The sequence below is a fragment of the Chionomys nivalis genome, chromosome 4 (assembly GCF_950005125.1).
Source record: "Chionomys nivalis chromosome 4, mChiNiv1.1, whole genome shotgun sequence".
Taxonomy (NCBI): Eukaryota; Metazoa; Chordata; class Mammalia; order Rodentia; family Cricetidae; genus Chionomys; species Chionomys nivalis.
The window spans coordinates 107,407,949-107,428,957 of record NC_080089.1 but is presented as its reverse complement, the minus strand read 5'-3'; the positions used below and the strand labels follow the sequence as shown (position 1 = coordinate 107,428,957).

General features: G+C 44.5%; 2 protein-coding genes across 3 annotated transcripts; both read right to left on the bottom strand.

Annotated features, from left to right (window-relative positions):
- Positions 1-6,189: 6,189 nt before the first annotated feature.
- Positions 6,190-20,934, bottom strand: Epm2aip1 (EPM2A interacting protein 1). 2 transcript variants are annotated; one of them, XM_057767118.1, is made up of 2 exons: positions 18,211-20,934; positions 6,190-6,270 (listed from the first exon to the last, which is right to left on the bottom strand). In XM_057767118.1, exon 1 carries the CDS (start codon positions 20,793-20,795, stop codon positions 18,975-18,977), a length of 1,821 nt encoding a protein of 606 aa, XP_057623101.1. In that variant the 5' UTR covers positions 20,796-20,934; the 3' UTR covers positions 6,190-6,270; positions 18,211-18,974. The 2 variants fall into 2 exon arrangements, with proteins under 2 accessions (XP_057623101.1, XP_057623100.1); XM_057767117.1 differs by lacking the exon at positions 6,190-6,270 and adding an exon at positions 13,606-15,321.
- LOC130872829 (60S ribosomal protein L34) lies at positions 9,752-10,131 on the bottom strand. The gene has a single exon (XM_057767119.1). The coding sequence runs from the start codon at positions 10,108-10,110 to the stop codon at positions 9,757-9,759; it is 354 nt and encodes a 117-aa protein (XP_057623102.1). The 5' UTR covers positions 10,111-10,131; the 3' UTR covers positions 9,752-9,756.
- Positions 20,935-21,009: the final 75 nt, after the last annotated feature.

Genomic DNA, 21,009 nt, shown 5'->3' with positions numbered 1-21,009 from the left:
GTTTGGTCACGTTTTGGGACTTGTGTGGCTGTGGCTCTCTCATAATCACTCCTTGTTCTGTGGATGCTTGGGTTCGGGCACAGCCAGAAACTCTGAATCAGGTTCCCTTCTGCTGGTATCAAGCTTGTCCTCCTCCAGGGACAACTGTTAACTCCGAACAAACAAACCGTTAACTGTGTTCCTGCTGATCCCTCCTACTATACGGCTACAAATGTGTCTTTGTAACAAGAATATGCCAGTGTCCCTATCTGTCCTTCTTATTCCCTATCAAGTTCGGTTATGTCCCTCGGCGAAGAATTGTGGAAGTGCTTGTCTCAGCACTCAGAATAGGACCATGTTTGGAAACATAACCATGAGTTGCCTAACGCTGGGGACAGAGTCTGAAAAATGTGCTATTTGGCAATTTCCATTGTGTTTAAACATCATAGTGAGCACTTAAAAAGGTCTGGATGGCAGAGCCCACTACATACCTAAAATATGATATGTATGTATGTGTGTGTGTATATATATATATATATATATATATATATATATATATATACACATGGCATGCATGATTATAATGTATGTGTATGTGTATATATGTATATATATATGGTGTGTCTATATGATATGCCAAAACACAAGATGTATGAGGCTACTGCCAGTATAACACGGCATACTGTTTCACAATAATGCCTTTTTTTGGGGGGGGGGGAGGCAGGGTCATACTATGTAGCCCTCGCTGGCCTAGAACTCACTCTGTAGACCAGGCTGGCCTTGAACTCACAGAGACTTTCTGCCTCCACCTCTTCAGTCTGTGTACCACTGATACAAAGCTACAACCTTTACTTAGAAGTCGAATTATATTCTAAATTAATATCCAAAAGTGTAGTGTCCTAAGTAGATGAGCTGTCACATAATCACTTAGCATATGTGCTGTAGAAACTGTGAGCACTGAACACCTACACTACAGACAGCAGGACTGTTCACACCGGCATTGAGCAAACGGATGACATTATATTCTTTCACAGTTTTATTTGGAGAGGGGGTTGGTTGGTTTTTTTGTTTTTGTTTTTGTAGACAGGGTCTCACTATGTAGCCCTGATTGGTCTGAAACATGCTATGTAGACCAGGCTGGCCTTAGAACACATGGGAATCTGCCTGCCTCTACCTTCTGCCTCCCCAGATCTGGGAGACATGCACCACCACCCTGGCCATTTATTTATTGATTTATTTGGTGTGCACATGTGCTGTGCCACACCTGTGTTGGGCAGAGGAACTCTACCAGGTGGGTTACAGGGCCTTTGGGCTTGGTGGCCAGCACTTTTCCCTACTCAGCCACACCATTACCCTGTAGGTAATGTCACTGATTAGAATTCTCAGCTCCGTTAGAATTTTTCGTTCTTTAGGTCATATTTTTGCATGTGTTCATTTTGTGCTGTGGAGGTGTGTGGGTGCACGTGCTTCACAGTTCCCATACGGAGATCAGAGGGCAGCTCGTGGGAGCCGGTGATCACTTTCACCATGTCGGCTGCAGGGAGGGAACTCAGGTGGTCAGCCTTGGCCGTGACCCTCTCCCTGCCGAGCCATCTCACCACCCCCTCTATAATTTCTCTTTCTTTTTTTCTCTCCTTTTGTTTGTTTCTCTGTAGCTTTGGAGCCTGTCCTGGAACTAGCTTTTGTAGACCAGGCTGGCCTCGAAGTCACAGAGATCCTCCTGCCTCTGCCCCCTGAGTGCTGGGATTAAAGGTGTGCACCACAACCGCCTGGATACCCCTCTATAATCTTAAGGGACCAGCATTGTATATGTATATAGTCCACTGTGTTATTACTACAGAAAAAATAGAATGAGTCCCTGCTGTAGCAGGGCAGGGCTCTGTTTAATATGGCTCTGTCCTCATAAAAAGAGGGTCATGTGAAGACACAGACACATGAGGAGTAAGTTTCTGCTCTGGTTTTTGTTTATTTGGTTGGTTGGTTGGTTGATTGGTTATTGGTTTTTGTTTTGTTGTTTTGTGGTTAATGAATAAATAAATTGCTTTGGGCCTGATAGGGAAGAACTTAGGTAGGCAGAGAAGACAGAACTGAATGCTTGGAAGAAAGGCAGAGTGAGAGAAGCCATGGATCCTTTGCCAGAGATGGCTGCCCGTTAGAATCTCTGGTAAGCCACTGCTATGTGGCGATACACAGATTAATGGAGATGGGTTAAATTAATATGTAAGAGTTAGCCAATAAGAAGCTAGAGCTAATGGCCAAGCAGTGTTTTAATTAATACAGTTTCTGTGTGATTATTTTGGGTGTAAGCTAGCTGGGTGGCCATGACAAACAAGCGGCCCTGCTCCTCCAACATTTTGTTTTTGTTTTTTCTAGACAGGGTTTCTCTGTAGCTTCGGAGCTTGTACTAGAACTCACTCTGTAGACCAGGCTGGCCTCGAACTCAAAGAGATCCACCTATCTCTGCCTCCTGAGTGCTAGGATTAAAGGCATATGCCACCATGGCCAGGCACGTTTCTGCTCTGTTAAGCCATGGGTTTTTATTCTTCAGTGCAACAGACCTAGCAAATTAAGCCAGCCACCCTTGATTGCAGTAATCCATGTGTGTCCCTGTGTCTGCCAACACCTCAGCCCCGGCCCTGGGCTTGTGGAGACTCCAGCACTCTGACTTTTCTGACCACACCTCTTCCTAGAAGGTGAGGCGTCCACTGGCCAGCACACGGGGCTATAGCACCTAGAATCGAAGTCTCCACTCACCTTCTAGACCAGTGGCTCTCAATCTGTGGGTCGTGGCCCCTTTAGGAATTACATATCAGCTATTCTGCATATCAGATATTTACATTATGATTCATAACTGTAGAAAGATTACAGTTATAAAGTAACAATGAGATAGTTTTATGGTTGTGTGGGGGTGCGCCACAACATGAGGAAACTGTATTAAAGGGTCACAGCATTAGGAAGGTCGGGAACCTCTCTAGACCATTATCTGTATACTAAGAACCTCATTTTTTTTTTTTTAACAAGATGACTCTAAGATCCCTGTGAGAGTTTGACCAGCTTGGGATCTCAAGACTGTCCTCTTAAAAAGAGACGGAGCATTAATGTGATAGCATTGGCCCAAAGGGTGAGCAAGGGAACATGTTTGCGAGGGCCTGGGGAGCTGTGGCTAGAACTTCAGCTGTAGCTGGGATGTCAACACACCCTCAGTTTTTAGTCTATGAGGAGGCAGAATGGGGACAGGAAGACAAAGGGGACAGCTATGGTTTCTGGGTCCGGATCACCATTGCATTCTTGCCTTACAGGAGGCACTTTCACCCTCTCGGCCCAGGATGTCCTGGTCATGTTTGTGCATCTCTCAGCAGCCTCGTTTCTCTAGTGTGCCCTCCAGGTGTCTTCTATCTCGCGGGCCCCTCAGTGCTGCACCAGCTCCAGATCCCTGGCCTTCCTTCCCCTTCCACACCACCAGGAAGACGTGTGTGTGTGTGTTGTACATGTGCATGTAGAGGCCAGATGTTCTACATCAGGTGTCTTCTTTAATTGTTTCTCCATCTTATTTGTCGAGACAGGGTCTCCCACCAAACCTTGAGTACCAAACCCAGTATTGAGTACCAAATCACTGCCTCATCTCCCCATCCTCCACACTGGGGAGACATGGACCACTCACCCAGCTTGTAATATGGGTGCTGGGAATCAGGAGCTAGGTCCTGTGATGGATAACTTTATGTCAACTTGACACAAGCTAAAGTCATCTAAGAGGAGGGAACCTCAGTTTAAAAAAAAAGTGCCTCCGTAAGATCACGCTGTAGGGCAGCCTGCAGAGCATTTTCTTATTAGTGCTTAAGGCAAACAAAGCCTTTGTTCCCCGAGCTGCTTTGATCACAGTGTTTACCACAGCAGTGGTTACCCTAACAAGCCCTCGTGCTCCTTCAGCAGGCACTGAGCCAACTGCGCCCCCCTCAACACCGGTAACTGGAGCCCTTAAATGTGCCAACACATAAGTCAGAAATTCAACTGCCCACAGTAGTCGGGCAAGTATCCTGAGTGAGTATAACATCTTAGGAAGGGTGAAGTCTACAGCAAATGGAGCTGTTGTAGGCTTGATGAAACAAATTGATAGAATTCTAGAAAACTTCATGCTATTGCCCAGAAATTCCCATTTTACTAATTCAAAATTTTGATGTAGTCTCTACCATAGACTAGCCAGAGAGGTGAACAACCTGTTAGCCAGTACTAAAACTAAACATCTACACCAGACCTACTGGGTAAACTGGGGCAGCCTTGGGGATTGCCTCCAAGGACAGATTTGGTCTGTCCTGATCTCGCTGATTCTCCTCTGCAGTTAGAGGAAAGAATGCGGTTTGGTGTGCTGTTATTTTTTTTTCCATATATATATACATATATATATAGTTTTTGTTTTTCGAGACAGGGCTTCTCTGCAGATATATATTTTTATGTGGCATGAATGCTTTGCCTGCATGTATGTCTATGCACCACATGCCTGCCTGGTGACCACGGAGGTCAGAAGAGGGCCTTAGATCCTCAGGTACTAGAGTTAAAGATGGTATCTGTGTAGGTGCTGGGAATTGAACCAGCAGCAAATGCTCTAAACTGCTGGGTCATCTCTTCCGCAGCTATGCTGTTGGTTTGCAAACTTATAAGGCCTTCCTAGCCTCTTCTGTCTTGCAAATTCCCAGTGTCCCTGTCTCCACGGTAAATCTCGATGTCCCACCAGCCTCTCCCTCCGTATCTGCTACTTCCAGTTCACACTGTTGTATTTGCAGCCTTTGGCGGGTTGCTTTAAGACTGTGATGTGCACAGTAACTCCCCAAAGCCTCAGGTTATTTATGTTCCCTGCTCCCTGGCACTTAGCAGGCACAATGCTTGCAGAATGAATAAAAAATACTGTGCATTAGTAATGAGATGAATATCACAAAACTGCAAGCTGTAATTCTAAATTAGCATGCAAGGCAGTAAGTATCATGACCCTGGGAAACAAGAGTGGGGCAAAGTAATATTCGGCGGGAATATCACCTGAAAGGAATTTACATTAAACTGAGAAACTGATCCTCATGGGGGAAGTGAGGGCTAACGATGTGAAATGTCCAAGGCCAGAACGAAAGCCTGAGGTGGCTCTGAGCAGTTGGGTAGGATTGCAAGGGAAAAGCAGTGATCAAAGAGAGGAGCGGGGAAGGGGTGTGCACGCGCGCGCTCTGGTGTAGGGTGACTGGAGTGCGGGGTGATGAGAATCAAAACATGCTGCTGGTGCCTCACCTGAGAAAGTTCTGTGTTTGCCAGATGCTTTGGGAGCCCCTGCAGTCCGGAGGGGCCGATGTGTAGTCTGTCGCCCCCGTGCGGCGGGAGCACGTACTGCATAGCACCGGCGGGCAACTTTACCACCAGAGGGCACTAAAGGCTTAAGCTCCCAACGGGTACAGACCAGTGATGTCATTTAATTAAGTCTTAGCCAGAGTTCTTTTCACATGAGCCGTGATCAAGCAAAGGACCATCTGTCACTCATTTCAGCCGACCAGGATCTCTCTCTTCTGCTTATTCGTTGCCTGTTCCTTCCTTACTGTCCAGGTCAGAGTGACTATTGCTGTTAAAAACACCGTGAGCAGAGCAACTCCAAGAGGAAAGGGTTTATTTCAGCTTCTACTTCCACATCACAGTTCATCCTTGGAGGAGGTCAGAACAGGAACTCAAAAATGGCAGGAACCTGCAGACAGGAGCTGACGCAGAGGCCATGAAGGGGTGCTGCTTACTGGCTTGCTCCTCATGGCTTGCTCAGCCTGCTTTGTTATAGAGCCCAGGAGCAGGGATGGTACTACCCACAATGGGCTGGGTCCTCCTCCATCGATAATTAATTAAGAAAATGCCTTACAGAAGAGCATTTTTCTCTATTAAGCTTCTCTCCTTTCAGATAACACTATTTTGATATAAAACTAGACAGCACGCTTGCTACTTTATAAACTGTTAGGTCTGGGAAGCCTCATTCAAGAACACAACACACACACACACACACACACACACACACACTCATCCCAGGACCTGTACACTGCAGTTGCTCAATGTAGATGACATTTATAAAAAAAAAAAAATTTAGACCTCCCAAAACATTAGGGGTTTTGTTTGTTTGGTTGAGACAGGGTGTCTTTGTGTAGTTGACTGTCCAGAGACCAGGTTGGCTTCAAACTCACAGAGATCCTCCTGTCTCTGGTCTTCTGAGTGCTGGTGTTATCTGCCTCCTGAGTGCTGGGATTGAAGGTTTACACCACCACCGCCCAGCCATTGTCCCTTTGGGAAAAAAAAGATGAGAGCAAAATCGTTACCTCTAAATCTATCACTCTCAGTCACTCTGTGAATGAGCAAGCAAGTCAAAAGAAGAAGCCTCCTTCCTGTTCCCCACGGACCTTTAGCCATGGAATCGCTGGACGTGATAGAAGAAGTGTGGGAGGTTACCTAACCAGTTCCAGTTAGGATGCTTTTGGTGTTTGGTAACAGAGAAGCCAGATCAAATTAGCTTAAGTGGAGGCCTGCTGGCTCCTGGCTGGGAGGTTCAGAGAGGGTGTAGGAAGGTGTCCTGTCCTAGTGACAATACACCAACTAGAAAGATTTCAGGAACCTACAGTAAAGCTTCTCTTTCTGACATTTACATCCTTCCCATCTCTCTGCCTACCTAGCCCAGTCCCTTACAGAGCCATCTAAGCCTTCCAAGTTCCTCACTGTCAGACTAATTAAAGAGACCCCACAAATTTGAGAAAAATATGGAAAGGACCACTAACAAAATAACTTCCAGGGAATTAGAGATGGCTAAGGAAAAAAATTTAAACAAAAAGTTAAGGGCCAGCCAAATGGCTCTGCAGCTAACGTGCCTGTTGCCAAGCCTGAGGGGGGCGGGATCCTCAGAAGCCTATGATGGAAGGAGAGAACTGGCTGCAGGAAACTGTTCTCTGACCTCCACACACACGCCATGACACAAATGTGCCCCCACACACGAACAAATAACATAACTTTAAAATTTAGGCTGCGTGTGGTGGGCACACCTTCTCCAGCTCCCTGGAGGCAGTGGCAGGGGCACCTCTGTTTTACAAAAGAGTGGCCCTGGAGCAAGAAGGGGAACTGAAACCTAAAGAACAGAGACAGTGTGTTGAGAAGAAACCAAAATTAGTGAATTCATTAACTAAACATCATAGAATTAAGAATTACGGCTGGGGGGCTGGTGAGATGGCTCAGTGGTAAGAGCACTGACAGCTCCTCCAGAGGACCCGGGTTCAATTCCCAGCCCCACATGGCAGTTCACAGCTGTCTGTAGCTCCAGTTCAAGAGAATCTGACATCGTTATACCAATGTGCATGAAATAAAGTTGTTAACAAAAGAAAAAAAAAAGAATTATGGCTGGGAGGTGTTGGTGCATGCTTTTAATCCCAGCGCTCGGGAGGCAGAGGCAGGTGGATCTCTGTGAGTTAGAGGCCAGCCTGGTCTACCACAGAGAAACTCAGTCTTAACACACACACTCTAAATAAATAAATAAGAATTCATAAACAGAACAAACATATATAGAAAAGCACACAGGCACAAATGTATATCCTCTCAGTTCTGGGTATTGAACCCAGAGCCTCATGAATGCCAGGCAAGTACTTTTACTGCTGAGGCATAACATCACCCCAACAAAAGTATATCTTAGTGAACTGTTATAATTACATACCTACATGGCCAACATCCAGGCCACAAAATGCATTTTTTTATGTCAAAATTTCAAAAACCCGTATCAGTATCAAGCCTGGTCTACAAAGTGAGTCCTGGTTGTCCTGGAACTAACTTTGTAGACCAGGCTGGCCTTGAACTCACTGAGTTCCATCTGCCTCTGTCTCCTGAGTGCTGGCATTAAAAGTGTGTGCCACCAACACCTGGCTCTGTTTTATGACTTTTTAAAGTTTTAAAAGTAAAATATTAGAGCACACTGATGGGGAATCTTTGTCAACTAATTATCTTTAAGAGGTGGGACCAAGTTAGGGTGTGGTTTTCTGGGACCCAGAGAAAAATGCCACACAGCCTAGGTGCGCTCTCTCTGTGGTTCCCTTGCAGCACAGCTGAGCTTGGACTTTTTGTTCCTGTTTCATGAGTTTGCCCCTTATAATAAATAAAAATATAATTGTTTTACCTTTTAGCTAGCCTGGTTATTTCTCAACCTGAGATAATTCAACAACACATCTTCATAGTTCAATGGGAAAATAATTTTGAACTTAGAGATCTATACTTAGCAAGATGGCTATTAGGATGGATTCAAAGGGCTTCTTTATTATTGGTCCTTTCTGAAGGAGATAATCGGAAACATCAGCCAAGGAACAAGCGCACCGTGTGCATAGAAAAGAGGTGGCAGAACCAGTCCTGCTAATCATGGGAAAGAAACCAGACTGGCACCTTGCAGTATTTGTGGCTGAGTTTGAGCTGTGGTGGTCACACGAAGAAATAGAATCCATTTTCCAGTAGTTGTGGGCTTTTTAGATAACTTTTTACACTTGCTTATTTTGTGTGTGGGGAGGGCAGGTATGTGTCATGGGGAAGTCGGAGAACAATTCATCAAAGCCCGTTCTCTTCTTCCACTATGTTTGGGTACCTGGGATTGAACTCAGGTCTTCAGCCTTGGCAGCAAGCATCCTTACCCATCGACCCATCTCACAAGCTAACCTTGTCAGTTTTCTACATTGTTCAATGAGCAGTCCAGACCCATGACATTACAAATATAGAAGGCCAGGTAGGTGTGGTGGTGAATACCTTTAATGCCAGTCCTCAGGAGGCAGGGAAGGTGGAATGTTGTGCGTTCAAGGTTAGCCTGGTCTACATATCAAGTTTTAGGCCAGCCAAAGTTATATTGGGAGAGCTTGTCTCAAAAAAATAGTTAGAAAACAAAAAGAAAGGGCTGGAGAGATGGCTTAGCATTAAAAAGCATTGGCTGCTCTTCCCAAGGACCTGGGTTCGATTCCCAGCACCAACACGATGGCTCACAACCATCTGTAGCTACAGTTCCAGGGGATCTGATGCCCTCTTTTGGCTTCTGTGAATACCAGAAACACATGGTGCCCAGACTTACATGCAGGCAAAATACCCATATCCATGAAAATAAATAAACAAAAATTTTAAATCCGGAGTTCACAGAAACAAAGGCAGGTGTGGGGGGAGAGATTGAGGAGGCAAGGATATGAGGAAACCCAAGACACACTGATGAAAATGGATATAATAAAAAAAAAAATAAGTATTTCAGAATGAAATCTAAATCTGTGAAAGTAACTAATAGGAAGAAAACTCAATGGCATGGCTAGAAAAACGAGTTTGTAAAAAGGAGGAAGAAATGGATACTGAGATACTGAACGATCAGAACAGGCAACTGGACAGAGCTGATAAACTAGACGCAGCAGGCTGGCAGGATGGCCTAGCGGCTAAAGGTGCTAGCTGTCGAGATAACAACCTGAGTTTAATCCCTGGCACCCACATGACAGGAGAAATGACTTCCACAAGTTGTCCTCTGACCCTACATGCGCAGACCCATGCACGGGAAATAACCCTAGTAAATGTTACAAAAGGCAAGTCTATTTTTTAATTTAAAATGTAATTCACAATATACAGATATACATGTGAAGCCAAAAAAAAAAAAAGCTAATGTAAGAAGATACTATAAGTGGTTATTATTAGGACACACAGAGGCAGGAATAAGGGCCCCCAGGCCTCTTTTTTTTTTTTTTTTTTTTTTTTTTTTTTTTTATTATTAAAAAAGCCGCACATTTATTTCGCTTTCTGACTCTGCGCTTGTGCCTTCAACACTTTCACAACAATTTTCTGCTCCTCAATAAGGAAAGCCCGCTTGATCCTGTCACGGACACACTTGGCACACATGGAGCCACCATAGGCCCGGCTGACATGCTTCTTTGTCTTAGACAATCTCATGAGGACTTTCGGTCTCACAGCACGAACCCCTCGGAGTCGGCCCGGGCACACACCGCATGCTGATTTAGGTGCTTTTCCAACCTTCTTGGTGTAAAGGTAAACAATCCTGTTGCCAGGAGTTCGAGACAGCCTAGTTTTGTTGGAGGCTGTGTTGTAGGAGAGCCTACGACGGTATGTCAAACGCTGGACCATTCTGAGTGCCTCTGAGCACCGTCCCCGGAAGAGGACGCCCCCAGGCCTCTTAATAGCTCTTTCAGCACTCTGTCTTTTTTTTTTTTTTTTTTTTTTTTTAAAAATAACCCAGAGATTTGTGTTCACAGAACAAAATGAAATACTCTTTGCTGAGGACTTCCTTTGTGCTGTTGCTATGGATAAGTTCGTGTCTGCTGCCTGGAGCCACTCATTAAGTGGACCCGGTTGCCAGGGAAACCAGATCTGATACCAAAGGTAACAGCAAGGCCTACTGTTCACCAGGCAAGCTTTCCAATCTAGCTTTCCCTCCTGTGTGATGCTGTCAAGGAAACATGTCATGGCATTCCCCGTGACACTGGCTAAGAGGTCACATTGATCAGCCTTGTCCCTATCTATGATAAACACGCTCATGAAAAGTGAATACATCTGTGTTCATAATGTCATAAATACCACCCCTTCGTGTCCAGCTCGACATGTACACTGGGGATCCGAACTTGGTCCTCAATCTTACTGAGCCATCTCCCCAGCCCTCATCTTTTAAAAATAGCATCTATTCTAACTGGTATAAACTTGATTCACTTCTGAAAAGATAATGTTTTAATCTTTTTTAAAAATAATTTATTTAGATTCATTTTATGTGCATTGGTGTGAGGTTGTCAGAGCCCCTGGAACTGGAGTTACAAATTGTTGATGTGGGAGTGATTTCTTTCTAATCTGTTGCTTTCATTGGTTAATTAATAAAGAAACTGCCTAGGCCCATTTGATAGGCCAACCCTTAGGTGGGTGGAGTAAACAGAACAGAATGCTGGGAGAAAGAAGCCAAGTCAGGCAGTCGCCATGATTCTCTCACTCCAGACAGACACATGTTAAGATCTTTCCTGGTAAGCCAGCTCGTGGTGCTACACAGAATATTAAAAATGGGTTAGATCAATATGTAAGAGCTAGCCAATAAGAGGCTGGAACTAATGGGCCAGGCAGTGTTTAAAAGAATACAGTTTCCATGTAATTATTTCTGGTAAAGCTAGCCGTGCGGAGCTGGGCGGGAACGCAGCCCACCGCTCCTACTACAACAAATTGTGAGCTGTCATGTGGGTGCTGGGAATTGAACTCTTAACCACTGAGCCATCTCTCCAGCCCCTATGTTTTAATCTTGTGTGCTTGTGTTCTGTAGCAGGCCAGATAGGACATTGCATCCCCTGGAGCTGTAGTTACAGGAGGTTGTGAGCTGCCCAACATGGGTGTGGGAAGCAAACTCCAAACCTCTTAATCCCTAAATCATCCCTCCAGTCCCTTGATTCATTTTAAAAAAAAAGAAAGAAAGAAAAGAAAAAAACTGCATTTCCAAAGGTGCCCAATGGCTCCCCCAGTGCTCACCCTCAAACTGTAACAATTAACTCCTGGTAGCAAGCAGGGAAGGGTATGCTTCTGAGAGAGGGCTGAAGATCTACTCACACTGCTGAGAACAGTGTTTGGGACGTACTCTGTGAGGTAAGGCCAGGTGACTGATAACCAGTCTTCCAGGCCATGTTCAGAGGAAGGGGACAACAGAGCACCAGAGTGTTTGGGTCCCAAGAGAACCCTCACCATTGTTTATCACACAAAGAGTATTTTTCATATTTATCATTATTTATATTATTTTGGTTTTTCAAGACAGGGTTTCTGTGTAGCCCAGGCTGTCCTGGAACTCACTCTGAAGACCATACTGGCCTCAAACTCGAGAGATCTGCCTGCCTCTGCCTCGAATGCTGGGATTAAAAGTGTGTGCTACCACCGCCTGGCTCTTTAAATTTAAGTGTCTACATTTTCATGGCAAACACCTTGCAAGCCCCACCCCACTAACTCCTTACGCTGAAAGCCTGGGCTCTACGTGACAGTGCCGCAGGAGCGGGGCACGCTGTGAGAACGTGGTTGGTACAGACAAGACAAGGCTCTCCTCCACATGATAGCACAAGGCAGCCCATCAGCCAGCAGAGACCTGTTGCCGGTGCATCTGGAGAACATTTTGAACTTTCAAGTTTCCAGAGCTACCACCAATGTTTTTTAAGCTCCCACTCGATGGAATTCGACCCAGGTTTGAACCAACTATGACTTTGCCTTTCAACAGAGTCCTGATTTTCTTCTTATTAGTTGACACCAAGTGTAAACTTTTAAGAACGTTTCTTTCTTTTTTATGATTTCATGGCCTGGTGTTTGTCAAAATTGAATTCTTTAACCATGCCAAGTTTCTAACACTTCAGTTGTAAAGTTATAAAAAGATGTGTAGCTTAAAAATCCTTTTTTAAAATTTACACGTTATGTGTCCAAGGATGACCAGGGAGGAGAGAAGAGAGCATCAGATCTCTTGGAGCTGGAGATACAGGTAAATGTGAGCCACCTGACCTGGGTGCTGGGAACCAGGAACCAAACCATAGTCCTCTGAAGGAGCAGTAGGAGCTCTTACCTGTTGGGCCTTCTTCAGTCTCAGTATCTAAACTCTAACTTTATAACCACTAGTAACACACCAACAATGGCACACTTAGAGGTCCCTGTAGTGATATTTCATTTGTATTTTAATAAATAAAAATAAAACAGCACCACTGGTCAGCCTTACGGATCCGGCAGAGGTGACACACACCTTTGATTCCAGTAGCCACACTAGTTGCCACAGAAACCAGGCAGTAGTGGTACACTCCCTTAATCCCAGCCTCAGAGAAATATAAAACTGGAGGGCACGGCTCTCAGGCAGTCTCATTCTCTGCTACAGGTCCCTTACGGCTGTGCAATTTTAGGTTTAATACAAATACTTGCTCATTCCACTGCCTTCCTAACTCCTCTACCATAGTGCCCAGGACCCACCTGAGCCCTGGGGATATGAACTAGTAACGGGAACGTCATCACATTGACAAACTCTAATCATAAACTGGAGAACTGCAATTCAAGAACTTACACATTTCTGAAATCAAGACGGCTCTGTGTTTTAATATGTAAAGACCTTTTAAAAGTTGAGCATTAGTGCTCAGTGGGATACTTAATGCATCATAAACCAGTGTTACAGCTTATGTCAAAACCAGCAGAATGCAGTGAGAGGCAGAGCAGATGCTTTATGTCCTTGAGGCCCTGGAGTCAGTCCTCCAGCCTAACACCAAAACCAAGCTACTCAAAATATAAAACATTTGCCTTACTCCCCAATTGATAACCACAGCACTTAGTACAGAGTGAGGAGAGACAGACAGAGAGAGAGAGACAGAGGAATAAAAGACAAAATGTTAAAATGTTAGAAGAGACATCAAGAGGTTATGTGTGGGTAAAGATCATGTAGAAATGGTCAGACGTCAGCTTTTATTCTGTGTTCCAAGTCTGAGTAGAAAGGTGGCATTATCTGACAGACTTTAAAGTAAGGGTCACTCTGCTTCGCGGAAAATAACCTGTATAAAGTAAATAACAGAAGCAAGGTTATCTGCCGAGAATACACCAACCAGAAAGAGTAACACATGCTCACTAAAAGACAGACACAAGGCTTTTAATAGCAATTTTATTAATAATGACCACAAACTGGAAACAATCCAAATATTCATCAACACTGAATGGAGAAACTGGTACAACAAATGGACATGAACACAGAAATGAAAAATGAGCTGTTACAACCCACACCATGGATTACTCTAGCAGACATAGAGAGAACAGAAGATATACAGTGTATATAATTACATTGATATAGATTTCAAACAGGCAAAACTGATTGACAGGCAATAAAGGTCAGCCCAGCAACTCTCTGTGAAAGGCAAAGGGCACCGACGGGAGTGACGATTTCCTACTTGGATCTGAATGGTGCATTCACAGGTGAATAGAAAATCCACTGAGATGGACACTGAGTATTTGTAAACTTTGATCTCAATGAAAAAACAGACATATTTATAATGATGTAACTAGGGGACTAGAACCACAAAAATCACTAGTGTTATCTTCCAAATAGTTCATTTTCCTCCCAGCTCTGTGGAGGGATTGTACTTCTCCTTGAGCTCTGGTGTGGCTGTGGGCTTTGGAGCCTCTGCTATCTGTCAAACTTTCTCTTCTCATTCCCCAAAGTGAGCAGGCAGCTCCTAATGAATCTGCTTTGTCCTGAGCCGCAAGACAGAGGCATTTTAAGCAAAACTTAGCAAACTTTTCCATAATGTACTTTAGTCTGTGCTGCACACACACTGTGTCAGCACTCAGATCTGCAACTGCAGAGAGAGCAGCCCTGATGGTTCAGGGCAGACACGGCTGCGCCCTCATAACACTGCCTTAGAGGATGAGCCCAGACAGACTTGGCCTGCAGGCTTTAGTCCCTCACCTACATGAAGCCCTCGACAACCTGCTGCAGACAAGCAGCATTAACTTTTGTAGTTATTCACCTCATGGCAACCTTACCAATCCTGATGCAGAACTAAAATACTAAACATGCTGCTTAGCGATTAGCTGGGAGGCATTCGGGAAGATTGCTACCAGAAGATAGAAAAATAATTACACAAGGGTAATTTATACTAAGGAGAGGCAAAAGTGCCCCCTTCAGATGAATTGGGAGACAGGACATCTACCCTTTATTTAAAGAAGAAAAAATTACCTTGCGGTGGCTGTTGCCTGCATATGACAAAATGTGTAGGACATGAACTCAGCATTTGGTCAGTTTCAAGACAGAAATTATAGATTATAAAGTACTTACAGTGTAGAATGAGACAATTTTTCAAATACAAACTAAAAATGAGAAACTCTTGAACCCAAAGATTGATGAAAACCTAGTTTTGCAACAAGGATCAAATCTCTGGATAATTATTGTACCTACTACCAAGACCTCAGAGTGAATTAATTAATTAATGTGACTAGTTAAGAGAATGATGCTAGCTCATCTCTTAAACTGGGCAAAATGGCTTAATGAAAGAGACTCAGGGTCTGGCTTTCCAACACAAGACTGATTTTAAACTTAACAGGGGCATGAAACAAGAAAGCAAGGAAATACAGCAAATCAAAAAGTACATGTTTCCTGGACCTCATCTGGGGGTTTTCTCCTTGGGGAGATGATGTGGGTATTCCACACATAAGAAAATCAATGAGCTGAGGATCTAGTAGCCAGGATGGCTCAGGCAACCTTCTCATAGACACGTTTACTTACTTTGAAATTCCAGAAGAGCCAGAAATCATCTGTAAAGCAAAGTAACTACTAAATAGCATGCCATTTTCTCCTAGGGTTGACGCCTACAAAAGGAAAAACGGATGTTAACTCTTAGGTGGCATTTCTCCAATACTGAAGATAAGTTTTAGATTACTGCACTCAGTTCAATCTAAACAGTTATCCAACCCTTTCCTCTATATGTAGGTTCCTTTGGAAATTAAAAATGTATACAGACTATATTATGGATGTACTTCACACTACATACAAAGCAAAACTGTGAGTACACCTAGGTTTGAATCCTGACAGTACTATTAATTCCCTAGGGTAAACTCTTAACCACAGTCACGTAATATTTGAACCACATGCTAAGCACTGCACTAAATTCAAGAAACACAACAGTGAGGTACCTAGTCACAAATAAGGCGAGCTTCATTTCTTAATCTGCAATAGATGGCGAAGAAATAGCCAGTGAACAGGCAGGATGTCTATGAAGACCAAATGAAGACTGTGAAGGGTTCAAAGGTCATGAAAACCCACACGATTATTTATTTGCCCAAACATCTGTTCAAATGCCACATTTGAACATGTTCAAATAGTTCAAATCTCTCTGAACTATTCACTAGCGATGAAACAATGTGTCAGGCTTCCCAGTTCCAGTGTAGCACTGACCAATTTGCAATAAGAAATGCTAAGTAGGAAGGACAAGGGTGTTTAGCAAGTGTAGCTGGGCACCTGGCCTAGAGGGCGCCACTGCAGCCTCTTAGACATACAAACCAAGAGCTGAAGATGAACAAGTGTCTACCTCTCTCTTCTGACTGCAATGGGGAAAGCCATGGAGCAGTGTGAGTAGGCTTGGGTGAGGGCAACTGACAACTGTAACGCCTGCTGAAGGGAAAATGAGAGGAAAAGCAGGTTTGGGAGAAAGAGCTAAGATGTGTGGGGAGGCCAGGAGAGAGCAGAGCGTCAGTGATCTAGTAACTAGGACTTAGGCGGAAATCTTCAGGGGATAAGAATGTGGAAATATCTGCAATACAGCTGGTAAAAGTCATAGGCAGAAATGAGAGCAACTAAGGAGGCAAAGTAGGAAAACGAGGCAAGGGAGATTAGGCAGCCTAAAAAGAAGCGAACAAAGCAAGAGATAGACGTACTCACACATACACTTAAGGAAGAGGTGCCTGTACGAACTGAGGGCACCTGGGGGCTGGTGTCTCTGCAAACCTAGGATGGTTTCAAGGAGGGAAAAACACTGACAAAAATACTGAACTTGGGTGATTTGACTGGTAATATGGGAGACTGGGCAAGCAAATATTTGAGCCAGTGGGAAGGAAAGAAATGGGAACAGCTAAGGACACAGTTGCTTGTCCTCTAAATGGCACTTATTTTAACTATATTCACAGGACCAGTAACAACTAGATATCTAAAAGGGAAAAGGAAAAGAAGGAAAGACTGCCATGCAGCTATAGTTACTACAGAAAACGCAAAACACTTTAAACAAGTGGTTCTCAACCTGCGGGTCATGACCCCTTTGGGTCACACAGCAGATATTTACATTATGATTCATAAGAGTAGCAAAATTACATCTATGAAGTAGCAATGAAATAATCTTATGGTTGGGGTCACCACAAATATAAACTGTATTAAAGGGTCGCAGCATTAGGAAGGTTGAGAACCACTGCCTTAAATAAACAAACAAAAAACCCAAGACTAGTTACAGCAAACTCTCTATTGCTGAGGGTCAATTTAAAAAAAAAAATTCTTAGCTTTTATATATATATATATATCTCCCAAACTCACACAGTGGCTACATAATGCAAACTAATTTTATTATCACTTTAAAGCAAACCACAAGAACTTGACAGAATGCACACGATATTAATATTGAGAGGACTAGGAATGGAAAGTAGAAGCAGCTTTCAGGACTTCCAATCATTCTCCCAAAGAATAAAAGTTCTTGAAGTATTTGCTGTAAAAGGTAGCACATAAAGCTACGGGAAACTACCAGCAGAGTCCTTCGGTTTCAGGTACTTAAGCTTATTCTTGGCTAAGCAAGAGGTCAGCCTGATACTGGCTTCTCTTCTCTGCACCGCTGGAATCAGGCTTCCCTATAAGTACGCCATCAGCTTCTACTGGAGACTCTCCCTGTCTCTTAAAATAAGATAATGTGTACTTGGTGGGGAGGGTGCTGGCACTTTGGGAGGGATGCCTCTTCGTGGCATCAGGCTGTCCTGAAAACCACAGGAGAGATCTTTAAGCTTAAAGGCCAGCAGAACCTTCCCGTAAACAGATAATCACAAAGGTGCCCCCCACACTTCCCAGCACTCTCGGGAAGGAAGGGTTCCACCTCTGGCTGAGAACCACTGATCTGACTTTGGCTCTTAGGCTCGTGTGGCTTAGGCATCAGTTCCTTCTAAATTCGTGGTTGCAATCAGGTTCCTGGACTGTGCAACAGGATAACGTGCTGCAATACTCAGGACAGACAGTAGCACGACAGCTCTTAAACTGTACTTGAGGATGAATTACAAATCGCCGCTGCTTTTACATCAGGCTCACAATGCTGAGCTTTACCGTAAGGTTGACGTTGTCAGTTAACACACCTGATAACGTTACAGCACAAAACCAACGTCTCTAGGAATAGGAATTGTTACGGTCTGTGGATAAGGCTGCTTCTTGAGATTTACATATTACTTGAGTACTGTCTTAACTACACAACGTGTAAGACAGCTGTGGAGTAAATCCATTTTCAGCAGCTAACGAAATCTGAAATTTGTCATTTCAAAATAAAATGTCTCCCTTAAGTATAGTTTCTCTATAAAACATTAATACCCATGCAGAAGAGACAAAGAAGTTAGAACCTTTCATAACTCCTGATCCTGAAGTGGAAAAGCCTCCTCCCACTGTTTTGATAGGGCCAAAATTCTGTCTAGAGTAGAAAAGAGAATTACTGACTGGTAAGGGTAAGAGTCCATACTTACCATGTTCCTTTCAGAGACGAGCTGAAAAAATTGTCCCTAGTTGTGAAATAAGGAGCAAACCTCCAATAATCGTTTATTCTTAATTCCTGATAGTAAGAGGCCTCATAAATCAAAATTTAAAGATAATTCTTGCTGCTCCAGCCAAATTTTGATGACTTCCTCCATCTGTAATGTCACCATGCCATGAACTGGGTATGTGGGGGTGGGGGCGGAAACTGCCAGCTACTTACTTCAGGCTCAGAAATATGCTTCCAAAAATAACCTTAAAATCTGTTAGCTAGACAAATACCTCCACTGTGTATAGGCTCCTTTTCAGAAACTTAATTTGTTATGAGTTTCTGTAAACTGACACAGATACACTTTGAAGGAGTTGGTCATTTCAAACCAGGATCACACTTTTTACACCGTGTCAAAATAAGAGCTGAAACTTTTGGCAAATATCTCCAGAACATCTTAAAACCAGACTTCTAGTTCAACTTAGAATATCAATACTAAACGTGTTGAAAAGCAGTTATAACATAAACGTAAAAGGCAATGACATTTCCATCGAACTAAGTTTTTGGAAGGTGTATTCTTATGTTTCAGTCCCATGTTGCCAAATGTAATGGGGTTTTAAAAGGCAACGTGTCAGAAAGAATTCAATGTTTATCAATTTGGACATCTTGTAATAAGCTCAATGCTTTCCAACAATCCAAATTAGTAAATGTGAAAGAAAAATCAAACTAATTTTTCCTTTCCAAGTTGAACTGTTGCACTGCAAAGGCTTATGAATCATTTCTTTCTCTCACAAGATCATCCCAACGAGGATCCATTTCGGTTGTGGCAACTCGAAATAGTGCTTGGAGATGCTCGTCGGTCAGTGGCTGGCTCAGTGTGTGTTGGTTTCGAGTTAAATATGAAAAGGCCTTATCACAGATTTGGTTACTGTCAAACAAGGATGCCACCTTATAGGCAACCCCTTTGATAATGGGGTAAGCTTCACCAGACAATCCAGCATAAAACTGTCCCAAGTCTTTGACTCTGTATTCATTCCACAGGTCAGTGTTCGCCTGCAGTTTCGTCAGCTCCACTCGCACTGAAATAGGCGCATATTCAGGCTTAAAGCTAAACGGGTTTGCAAAGAGTTCTAAGTCCTTTTTAATGAACCTGAGGTCCTTAAAATGTCTCTCAAAATCTTTCTGTAGGCGGGAGATCACCATCTGATACCTGTCAGGATCAAATATTTTCTGATCTTCCTTAAACTGCTGTTTAAGTTCATCAACGATTATGCTGAAGGCAGGAAAGTCTGCTAGATTGACTTCCTCCATATGTCTCTGAAGTGAACTCAGCTTACCCTCAAAGGTACAGATTCGTTCAAAGGCGGCGGCGGCAAAGACCTTACTGATCTGCAGTTCTTCACTGATCTCTCGAAGATAATCCATAATATCTACCAAGAAGCCAAAATCACAGAGCCATTGCTTGTCTGAGAAGTGGACTGTTGTGGCCCCCACCGAAACCAAGAAAGCCTCTATTTCTTTTCTTAGGGAAAATATTAGTTTTAATGTCTTGCCTCTTCTCAGCCAGTTGTTCAAACACCGTCCATTAACCCTTTCGCCGTGCTCGGATTCAGACTCTGTTAGTAAAGGCTGGAACTCTGGTCGTCTAACACCTCGGGTCTTAATCATAACTACCCACTCAGATATGGTATTTATGATCTGATTAATATCAACATCGTAAGAACTCAGCAGTTCCAAGTGCAGAAATCCCGAATAGTGGATAACGTTCCAACAGTTGGGGCTCACGGCCTTTTCTCTCATGTAGGAGACCAGTCCCGAGTTCTCGCCGATCATCCTCAGAGTGTGGGTCGTGGTCAGTCCAACCATTCGCTGTAAGCTGAGTCCTGCTGTCTGCAGGGCCTCCAGAATTGCCGACATGAGGGCCCCGACACTGAAGTGATGAGTCAGGTTGACAATCGTCAGAAGATCTTCCTGAACCTCCAGGTCGCGGCCGACGCCACGGATGAAGACCAGGAGGTAGTTCTCATAGGCCACAAAAGCCTGGTCATCCAAAGCGAGGGAATAGGCCTTGAAGTCCCTGGCTCGGTTAAAGAGCTGGCTGCGGAGATTGCTGTCAATGCTCAGAATCCTCTGCCGCGTTATCTCCGGCGATAAATCAATGCCTTCCAGGACGCCGACGTGATCCGGCAGCACCTCCCTCAGCAACACCTCCATGCACTGGTGTACGAAGTCTCCCTCACCCCAACCGCGACCCTTCAAGGCCAAGAAGCGACAGAGGCCGAGGCCTGCCCGCGTCGCTCTCTCCTCCGGAGTGAGCACGGCCGCCAGGGACATGTCGCCCTGACGCAGCCGCTCCACCAGGGCCGCGCGCTCCTCGTCCCCTACGAACCGTTCGTAGAATTCGTGTTCGGCCTCGTAGTGGCGCCTCACGTCGCGTTCCCGGGTCGAGGCGACCAGGCGGCGACACACCAGGCACAGGGCCCCGTCGCCCTCCGCAGGCTCCACCACCAAGTAACGCTGGGTCCACTCGGGCCGGAACACGAGAGCCTCGTCGACTTCCATTCTGATCCTCTTGGGCGTCATCCACATTCTGCGGGAGGCCACACGATTCCGCCGAGCTCCGAGGCCGCAGCAAACGGGGAGGAGCCCGCTGAGCGCCAAGCACCCCCTGGGGTCTGCGCCAGATCACCCGAGCAGGGGCACACCAGCCTCCGCCAGGGCACCTCCGTTCCTATTGGCTGGAGATTTCGTATTCCCTTAGCTCTCAGGAGCGAACCAATAGGAAGAGCGGACCGTGAACTTT

Excerpts from the sequence above, each read along its gene's own strand:
- LOC130872829 (XM_057767119.1), bottom strand. The coding sequence starts at position 10,110 with ATGGTCCAGCGTTTGACATACCGTCGTAGGCTCTCCTACAACACAGCC.
- Epm2aip1 (XM_057767118.1), bottom strand. The coding sequence starts at position 20,795 with ATGTGGATGACGCCCAAGAGGATCAGAATGGAAGTCGACGAGGCTCTC.